At 39.7% G+C, this 10,367-nt stretch overlaps 1 protein-coding gene across 1 annotated transcript; it reads left to right on the forward strand.

Annotated features, from left to right (window-relative positions):
• Positions 1-426: 426 nt before the first annotated feature.
• On the forward strand, positions 427-8,054 carry asb18.S (ankyrin repeat and SOCS box containing 18 S homeolog). The gene is made up of 5 exons (XM_018238940.2): positions 427-715; positions 3,553-3,820; positions 4,346-4,844; positions 6,555-6,668; positions 7,558-8,054. Exons 1-5 carry the CDS (start codon positions 484-486, stop codon positions 7,741-7,743), a joined length of 1,299 nt encoding a protein of 432 aa, XP_018094429.1. The 5' UTR covers positions 427-483; the 3' UTR covers positions 7,744-8,054.
• Positions 8,055-10,367: the final 2,313 nt, after the last annotated feature.

A 10,367-nucleotide genomic window follows, 5' to 3' on the forward strand; every position in this document is an offset into this window, starting at 1 on the left:
TCCTATCCACAGCAGTAAATGAAGGGAGAATTTCACTGCATACAGTCAGATTTCTTATAAAAATGGTACACATTTTTTAATTAAAGTATATTGGAGATAGATTTCTTTTTCATGCCCTTTAACTAATAATTCGATTTGAAGGATATTTTTCAATTTCCATGGCTGATGCCCTTGTTGCCCCATACAGAATATTTCTATAATTACAATGTGTTGTGTCTGGTCTCACTGGACTGTGTGTTAGCAATAGGCTCCTGGTCTATATTTATAATAATGCAGCAGGAGAGGAATGCAGGCCTGGGCACAATGCCGACAATAATAATCACAAGCTTTGTTTTGTCAGCATGTGACCTGGGACCCTTGTTGCAGTTATCACCCCAGTGTCTCCCATAAACAGACATATAAACACACACATATAGCGACCTATAAATACTCAGCAGGTACCAGGGCAGCCTAGAAATCAGTGAGGGCAGAGCTGGTGCCCAGATGGAAAGTGTCAGGAATCAAGAGTTGTGCAAAGTTCAGATCCTAAAGGATAATGCAGAAATGGATGCACAGGCTCTTCTGGGGCCAGAAAATATATTCCATGCTGCTCTGGAGGTTGGAGATCTGAACATTATCCGAATACTAGGAGCCAGGCATGCAAACTGTGCTATGGAGGTGAAGGGAGGAGAACTGGAGTATCAGCGACAGACCCCGGCAAGGTTTGGCCTTGCAGGTAAGTGCTTGGTGGGATTAGTATACAAATTATAAAGATAGAGAACCAGTGTATGGAGTACATTAGGTACATTGAGAGAAGCGTAGCTCTGTGCACTGTGGGTCCAGGAGCACATGCCCCAGATGTTCAGCAAAGGGAGCAAATACCAGAAAACATCAAACATCAAAGATGGTTTTTTTTAGTCTTTTAAGAAGGCCTGACGCATTTCGTGCCTACCAAGGACACTTAGTCATAGTCTGAGCCCTGACGTGTTTCGTGTCTACCACAGTGGGATTAGAACAGGGGTGCCCAAAAATTAGATTGGGATCTACCATTAGACCTTTAGCTGGTGATCAGTAGATCTCAAGACACTGTCAACAAACAGCTTGTCTAAATCACCCTTCTGTTTTATTCTTTTATTCAGATATTTATCATAATATAATAATAATATAATAATACATTATGAATGCTTAAATTCCTCAATATACCAATATAACTTTTACCATAAATCAATATAAAATGTAAGTAATACAAAATGCTAACAATGCTATTATGGATGTAGATCATAATGGGACATCACTAAAAGTAGACCCCACATTAATAAAGTATGGGCACTCCTGGATTACAATATTTGAACATGATAAGGCTTATTTACTAATATAGGTCCTAAATTGCAAGTGAATTGAAGTTTTCAGTAACAACCAGTTCTTTGCTTTCATTTTCCAGCTTGCAGTAGACTTTCAGTAGTCTGGCCAGGCTTGCAGGATGTGTGTAGGGTTTGGGACCAGGGATGGGCGAATTTGACCCGTTTCGCTTCGCCAAAAATTCGCCGCCGGCGAAATGTCGCAGACGCCCATTAAAGTCTATGGGCGTAAAAAAAATTTGTCGCGCGTCTTTTTTTTTTGACGCACGCTGCCATACGAGTCTATGGGCGTCATTTTTTCGGCGAAACGAGGAGAAAAAATTCGCCCATCCCTATTTGGGACAAAAAGTGCATGTTTGTGCATAATGGGCTTTGGCAAGGATAGGTCAGGGTCATAATTAGGTGTGTAATTCAGCAGAGGTTGGCAGAACCCACCTGGGAGGCAGCTGGCACCTCTTGGAGGCAGTAGTTTGGGGCTTGATGATTTCTTCTTCTTTCTCCAGCGCATTCACTGGAGAAAGAAGGCCTGGTTATGTGATAATAAGAGACACTGTGTGCCATTAGACAATGCTGAGTGTTATTAGAGTGATTGCGTGTTACTGAGAAAAGCTTATTTATAGGAGATTCTGTGTTATTTAGAGGTTCTGTGTGTAACAGGGGAGGTGTTTGTTGAATGCATTGTGAAGGAAAGCTGTATGTTTAAAGGAACAGTTACATCAAAAAATGAAAGTAATGAAAATATCATGTAATGTTGCCCTGCACCAGGGCCAGAACTAGGGGTAGGAAGAGAGAATTTTTTTCTTTTTAACCCCCAGTTTGCTTGGCCTTTAATAGATTTTCAATTTTATAAACTGCCTGTTCCAACCCTCTCTTGCCCGTGATTCGTACTGCGGGCAGAAGCACTCCCCACCTTCCTTTTGGCAGCTGCTGGCACAGGTACATATTTGGGGGCAACATGATTGATTTTTGGCTCCTGCTGGCACAAGTACATATTTGGGGCAATATTGTGGATTTTTTTGGCTGCTGCTGGCACAGGTACAGATTAGGGGGAACAATTTGTTATTTTGGCTTATGCTGGTACAGGTACAGATTTGGGTGCTTAAGGGCAATCTGACGGATCGACTGCAGTTGGCACAGGTACAAATGGGGGCAATATGATAGGTGCTGGCACAGGTACATGGGGCAACATAATGGCTGCAGGTACAGGGGGCAATATGAATGGTAAGGTGGGAAATGATAATGCAGGACTGGGTGGGGACACTGATTGAAGCCCTTGCCTATGGTGCCAAAATACTTTGGCCCGTCCGTGCCCTGCACTGGTAAAACTGATCTATTTGCTTCAGAAACACTACTATAGTTCATATAAACAAGCTGCTGTGTAGCAATGGTAGAAACTGACTATATGGCACAGCTTAAATAGTGGATAATGGATAACACCATTATGTACTACAGAGCTTATCTGCTACTTGCTGAGCATTTTCTCCTTTGAATGGCTGCCCCCATTGCTACACAGCAGCTTATTTATATAAAAAATGTTTCTGAAGCAAACACAGGTGTTTTTACCAGTGCAGGGCAACACTTAATTATATTTTTTTACTTTAAAACACATTCATTTTTTGATGTTAACGTTCCTTTAACTATTGGGATTGGAAGGGGCTGTGTGTTACTTGGGGAATTGTTTTTAGAATGTGTTATTGGGAGGAGCCATGTGTGACTGGGATTTGTGTATTATTAGGTGGAGCTGTGAGTTGTTGGAGAGTACTGTCTATAATTGGAGTGTCATGTGAATTATTTGGTGGATTGAATTTTCACAGTCCCGCACAGGCAATTTGCATTTTGTTTGTTTTTCAGTCACTGATGTTATAGCTTTACAATATTATACTGTTAAGTATTATTTTTAGAAGCTGTGTGTCTTGTTGTACAGAGCTATGTGCCCTTTTTGGGATTTCTGTGTATTATTTGTTGGAGTGTTATCGTAATGGTTTTAGTAGTGATAAAAATGATCTGCGAGGGCAAACTTAAAGAAGTGGAGCAACAGGAACAGTTATACTGTTTGATTAAATCTCTATAATCTAATGAGCTAACATTACTTGTGCATCAGTCTTCATCCAGACTTCTGTCCATAAACTGCCCAGTAATACAATGTTTTACACTTGCACATTTGCTTCCCTTATTATCGTCATTATCCCTAATTCTATCTATTATTGCCCCTCAGGTCTGTGGACCCTAGAATATACACAAGAGCTCACCACTCCTCTTTGCATCACCAGTGCCCATGGCTACAGTGAATGTGTTCGCTACCTCCTTCATCGCCGTGCAGACCCCAATGCTGCTCCTGGAGGGAGGTCACCCCTACAAGAAGCTTGCGCTGGGGGACATGCAGACTGTGTCCAATTACTGTTAGACTATGGAGCTGACCCCAATCAGCTGAGTGATGATGGACTGAGCCCACTACACTACTGTGATACCGTTGGTTCATTACGGTATGAAAAGTGAATCATTGGTAAAAACTAATGTAATAAAATAAATGAAAATATAAAATAAATGAAACTATCCATGGCTCCAAACACCATAGGTTTATTAAACCCACCCTATTAATAGTAACTGTTTAGGTAATCAAGCTCATTTTCCCCTTCTCGCTACAACCCCTTGCCCCCTGTGTGCAAGAGATAGGATATAAGCCTTTTAAATCTTGTCTTCTGTGATAGGAGGAGATAGTGGGGTGGATTTAATAAAATGAATTCTGACCTATTAGTCTTTTAAAAGTAGAAAAGCTCTGTTTCCGGATTGATGTTGGTGTTTGTATATGTGGAGTTTGTGTGTTACGATTGGGGTGTGAGCCTGCTGCATAATTACTTATAATAATGTGAATTGGGATAATTCAATTTGGAGAATGATGCCACATGCACCATGGCAGACTTATAGATTAGATTCTAATTTTAATTTCTAAATTTACCTGAGCTATATTTCCCTTTAAATCTTGAGAGCCATTCTGTCTATCTTCCTAGGTGTGCCGAGTTGCTGTTAAGCCACGGTGCAAATGTGAACCAGGGCACAGAAGAAACACTTGACTCTGCACTTCACTTGGCTTCTCAGCTTGGCCTCCTTGCCCATGTTCAGCTTTACTTGCGCCAGGGAGCCTCCATTAATTCAAAGAACATTGATGGCGTTACCCCTCTCAATGCTGCATGTGGGGGAAAAGAAGGGAATGAAAGTGCCCATCTGGAGCTGTGCCGTATCCTCCTACAGGCTGGGGCTGACCCTGAGATCCCAGACCAGCAAGATGTAAGACCGTTGCACCATGCATGCAGGAGGGTTGATTACCAACTGGTAGAACTTCTCCTTGCTGCTAGTGTGGATGTGAATGCAGCAGACTACAATGGAGTTCTGCCTCTTAGCTGTGTCCTGCAAAATGCTGAATTTAATCAAGAAAAGAACCCCCAGGTCACTGTACAAGCTCTACTCAACCATGGAGCACGCTGTGTTTGCCCAGAGGCCTTTGGCAAGGTAAAACTCAACACCAACTCAGGTTCTCAAACTATGAGTAGTAACTAGACATTTCAAATGCTTTTTTTCTTCTAATTCTGTAGCTGCTAGAAGTTAGACTTGGGCTGAACTTGATGGATGTGTTTTGGTTTTTTTTCAGCCTCAACTAATATCTAACTTTGAATGTGCTCTTAAAACAGTTCCTTCTAATACTGAATTAGTAGTAGTTTTAAGCAGAGCTCATTAATGAGTATAGCTCTGACTATGTTCTGGTCTTTAATCTCATATAATTCTATACGCTGTGCCGAAATATTCAAATACAGCAAGTGTCTTTTCTGCAGAACATAAACTCTGCTTTGAGTGATTACCAGATGCCACATGGCTTTGATAGCAGAGCTATTGGTAGGAATTGACCCAAGGTCTTTCAGAGTCAGGGGCCATTCCTTCTAATTGTTGCAGCAAATCAAAACAGACATTGTGATGTAATAATAAAAGCTATAAGCCATACGAAACCTATTAAACCAGTCTGAAATCACAGAAATGTAATCAAACTCTGTGTTTGATGAGACATGAGCTGAGATGCATTTGGAAATCATACAAAAATGTCCAACCCTGGAAATGAAAACCAACCACAGCAGAGATTTTTCTGCAACCTGGCACTGGAGAATACAATAAAAAGTATCTGTTGAGTTGCAGCAATAGATATTAGAATATTAACTTTATAGCAACCTGGTCTCCCACACATTTGAGAATATAATAAACAAAATATATAAACATAGGGTCTCTAATATAATTTATTTTACCTGAATTATACAATGGTAAATGTAATTGAGAGTCAGGAGTTAACATAAAGTAAGGAGTTTGAGACCAGAATAGCTCACATCCAAAACACCCCCCATTTCTAGAGAATGTGAGAACTCAGGGGTTTGCTATAACTTACCCAGTTGGTGCCTCTATACCCCACCACAACAGTAAAGCTTTCAGTGTCAAAGTTGCTCCTTCTTTCTTCTAAATGCTCACCCACTTGTATCATAATACCCCAATACAAAGTTATTATTTCCCAAGTATGTACCGATACTACAGCTGGCCATTCTGGGTCCAGTTTTAGATTGACTTGGAGGAGCATAGGACTTGGGGCCCAAAGGGTCAGCCCTCCCAAATGACATATAAGTGATCCTCAGTATTTAAAGGTCAGATTTTAAAATCCTATCCCAGCAGGCCCTTTGATGCAGTCCTCTCCTATGAGGTCTTCATAGCTCCAAATTGCACATACATTTGTCAACACAGCATGAGATCAAATGCATGTTACTAAATGTATAGACCAAATATTGATTGTTCATATGATGTCTCCAATTATTAAGGCAATACAAAAGTGTTTGGTCTGTTCACAACCTTTAATTGGCTTTAATTAGAGTATCTTACTTGGGTCCCATTCTGTATTAAAATAACCACATAGAGAGACACCCTATTGGCCAACCACAATAAACATTGCAGGGGCTCAACCTGATACGCATTAATGGAGCACAGAAGCCTCACACCATCTTACTGTTACATGAGTATAATAAATACTGTATACCTGTAGATCAGTTCAATATTGTGATGCCTTCATTTTTATCTTACATTTTATTTGGCTAATTATAGTGCATAAATGTATAAATGCTTTTAAAAGGCCCAGTAGTTAGCATTCACTCTTTCTATCCTCTATTGAGTCGTTGATGCTTCTCTGTGCAGGTGCTGCGCTTTTGTTCCGGGCTCCCAGATATTATTGCTGTACTGTACAATACATACGCCAACCTGCACATCTGCAGCCGATGGAAACTGGAGATTCCAGAAGAGGTTTTCCAGGTTGAGATCTTTTAGTCCAATTAAGGCTTCAACATATGCCCCACCCCAGTCTATTCCTTTATTTCCTTTCCCCTTGCCCTGATCACTTTACATGTACTTGCCTCCCATGCCATATATATCTTCCTATTTCACATTTCTGCCTCCAAAACTCTCTCTTTTCCTCAGTAACTCACAACCTTTGTTCTTTTAATCCAGTGACCGTCTTTCTCTTCAGTGAACTGAAGTGTTTCAGAGCTAGTTCTGACGAGTTTAGGTGCTAATAGGAGGAGAAATCTGGTGTTTTTCAAGGTGCTCAAAGACATGGGTGGTAAAACACCTGAAATCCAACCTGTGTGCCATAGGCTAGGGATGTACCACATCCACTTATTCCAGATTTAGATAAATAGGATTTCTATTCCTATAAAAAAAACTTTCCTTTAGCTCTTAGCACTTTTGGATTCTCATAAGAGGGCAACTTTATTCTGCCCAATGTACCATTCCAGATTTAGATAAATAGGATTTCTATTCCTATAAAAAAAACTTTCCTTTAGCTCTTAGCACTTTTGGATTCTCATAAGAGGGCAACTTTATTCCGCCCAATGTACCATTTTATGAATAGGACTTGTTTTTCCAACTGATCTACAACTGGTGGGATTCTGGGTTTCCCAGACCTGTATTAGGCATAGTCATTCTTCCATCTCTGGCACTAACCACTGAACTCTGTAGCCCAGTCTGTTTATTTATTTATGCTTCTGCATATCCCTGCCTCATGTAGATCCATTCCCTTGTGATTGCTTCTCATTGTTCCTCTCGTATTTCCCTCTCAGCCTCACACAAACACAGTCTCACTAATCCAATGTTCGACTTTAGCTTCAATCTATCTCATTTCCTTGTTTCCTCTCTCTTATAGGCTCATGAATCATTTTATACCACATTCTTCAGTCTCTCTGGCTCTGTCCGTTCCCTGCAGCACTTGTGCCGCTACAGTCTCCGCAGACATTTTGGCGACCAATGTCACTGTCTCATCCCCTTGTTACCCATCCCAAGAGCCTTACAAGATTACCTGCTCCTGGTGACTGATGGGAGTATAGTCTGAGGGCCCCCACCTCCCCAATTCTGCTTCAAGCCTTTTCTGTTTATGAGACACCTGAATTGCTTTGTTCACCCCAGAGAGCTAAGGTTTATATGGAGAGAATTCAACAAGCTCCAGACGAAGGGTCATTGTACAGTTTTCTGTGTTTTTTTCTAGTACAGATCATTTAGAAGTGTAACTACAAAGGACGCAGACACTGTGGTTGCAGGGGGGCCAGGGCTGTAGAGGGCCCAATAAAACTCTAATTAATGAGCAATTTTAATATATATTGGTAAAATAGGTCATGTTATGGGACCTAAATGTAATTTGCTGTGGGACCCAGTAACATCTAGTTAAATCACTGGGTCATTTATAAATAATCTTTTTATAATGTGTTACTTTTTTTAATGAATTTTTGTTAAAAAAAAAAAAGGCCAATTTTCTACCACTAAGCTGACACTGGAGAAGTTAAAAACAGGAGGTGGTGCATGAAATTTGGGAAGATACAATTATGTTTTTATTATTGTTTTTCTATTTTGTGTTTTCATCATGTTTGTACATAGTTGTATGACGTTCATGGAGTTTATATACTGTATATATGGTGCTTGATGGAAGCAAATACTAAAAGGCATTTAAAGCCATCTTCCCCCAAATGAGTATTCTTTCCCTTGACAGCTTATTGATATGTATGTCAGTTTCATTGTTGTGTGTTAGAGAGCATGGTGGCATAGTATGTCCAGAAAAATAAAATCATGTAATGGAGAGTTCCTTAGCTGGAGGCCAGACAGTACTTTTGTCTGCAAGAATATTCCATTGAGTCTCCCCTTATTGCATTGACTTTCTGTTGTTTTTCTCTACATCATCATGGGTTGAACATGATGGACCTGTGTCTCTTTTTTATTTCATCAACAATGAAACTATAGATACAGTAGGTATGGAATCTGTTATCCAGAAACCCATTATCCAGAAAGCTCCAAATTATGGCAAGGCTGTCTCCCATAGACTCCATTATAATCAAATAATCAATTTTTTTTAAATGATTTCCCTTTCTCTGTAATAATAAAGCAGTACCATGTACTTGATCCCGACTAAGATTCAATTAATCATTATTGTAAACAAAACAATCTTATTGGGTTTCTTTAATGTTTACATGATTTTCTAGTAGAATTAAGGCATGAAGATCCAAATGAAAGAAAGCTCTGTCATCTGGAAAACCCCAGGTCCTGGTCATTCTGGATTACAGCTCCCATACCTGTACATCAGACTGAGGAACCGACCAGGGACCTGCTGACTATGATTGTGCCTTGTTGCTGTGACTCCTGGATCATTGTGCTTGTAAATAAACTTTGCATTTTGGTTGACTATGAGACCTTGTTTCTATTTTCTGCATTGAGTGTAACAGCATTCATATAAATCAACCCTCATTTCATTAGTTAGGTGTGTGCTATCAGTGACACGTGGGGTGAAGCTATGCAGGTGGTGTTTCTTTAGCACTGCATAAAGGTCTATAGTAAAACAATTACTTGCTCATCATCTGTGCCACAGTGCTGGTTGGGCAGAGCAGCAGGTCAGTTGAAGTTTCAATGTATTAGAGCTATATTGTACAATTATTATAGATAGTTTTCTCTGCAGGTGCCATCACTCACTTGTGTTAGTTCTCACTGCATTTCTGCCAATGATTTCAGTTAATTATGGATGGAGGCCTGTGAACCACGGTTATGCCATGGAGCCTATATTGATTGAAACCAATATTCCCAATCTATAATTCTCATCAGCATCTCATTTAACTGGTGTTCTTGGCAGCAGCTGCAGAAACAATGCCTGCTTGTCATGCCTTCTCCTGTTTCTCCAGCAGGTGTCAGCACAAGCACATCAGAGACTCAATGCAGACTGTAACTGTCTGGGTTCTAATCACACACAGGAATTGTACTAATTAAAATATTGATTAAGCAGCTCTCCCTCACTTTCCTGTTATACTTAGCTCTTTCCAAGCTCCCCATGGGATGAATTCATTTGTATGCACGTTAAACAATTTCAGTTCCAGATCATACACCAATAATACCATTTTAAAGACTTCATCTTTCAGAGACTATCTCATATGCATAAAATCTACCCAACCTGTAAGTGGATACATTCCCATGTTTCTTTTCGGTGCCTTTGGTCATCAAATAATGTGACTTTGCATTATTGGATAGTATATGTATGTAAGTACAGTATGATTTGTAATTAGCTTCACTGTTTGATCAATTCTCTGCATAAATAAATATAAAGAGAAATGTCTAATAATTTATAAATGCACACAAAGTTCTTATAATCTTAGTATAATAATACCATGAACAGTACAAAGCTGTGGTTACAAGAATAAAAGCTGGAAATAGTCCTATGTAATTATATGGCGGAAGTTAAAAAGAAACAGAAATATGATAATATTAAATGCAGATCAGTACAAAACAATCAGCATTCATATATGGTGTATAAATTATAAATCAACATTTTTTGATTCAACAAAAAAATCGGGCTAAAGGGACCTCATGCTGATGTCACAAAGGAACAATATACACTCCTCATGTATATGTTACATTTGCATTTCCATATAGTTGGGCTGCTATAGTCATGATAGTCATTTGCAAGTGTGGAAGTATTTCTAG

The sequence above is a fragment of the Xenopus laevis genome, chromosome 9_10S (assembly GCF_017654675.1).
Source record: "Xenopus laevis strain J_2021 chromosome 9_10S, Xenopus_laevis_v10.1, whole genome shotgun sequence".
NCBI classification, from domain to species: Eukaryota; Metazoa; Chordata; class Amphibia; order Anura; family Pipidae; genus Xenopus; species Xenopus laevis.

Coding starts and splice junctions, on each gene's coding strand:
- asb18.S (XM_018238940.2), top strand. CDS start 484: ATGGAAAGTGTCAGGAATCAAGAGTTGTGCAAAGTTCAGATCCTAAAG. Junction 716..3,552: donor GGCAAGGTTTGGCCTTGCAG/GTAAGTGCTTGG, acceptor ATTGCCCCTCAG/GTCTGTGGACCCTAGAATAT. Junction 6,669..7,557: donor TTCCAGAAGAGGTTTTCCAG/GTTGAGATCTTT, acceptor TCTCTCTTATAG/GCTCATGAATCATTTTATAC.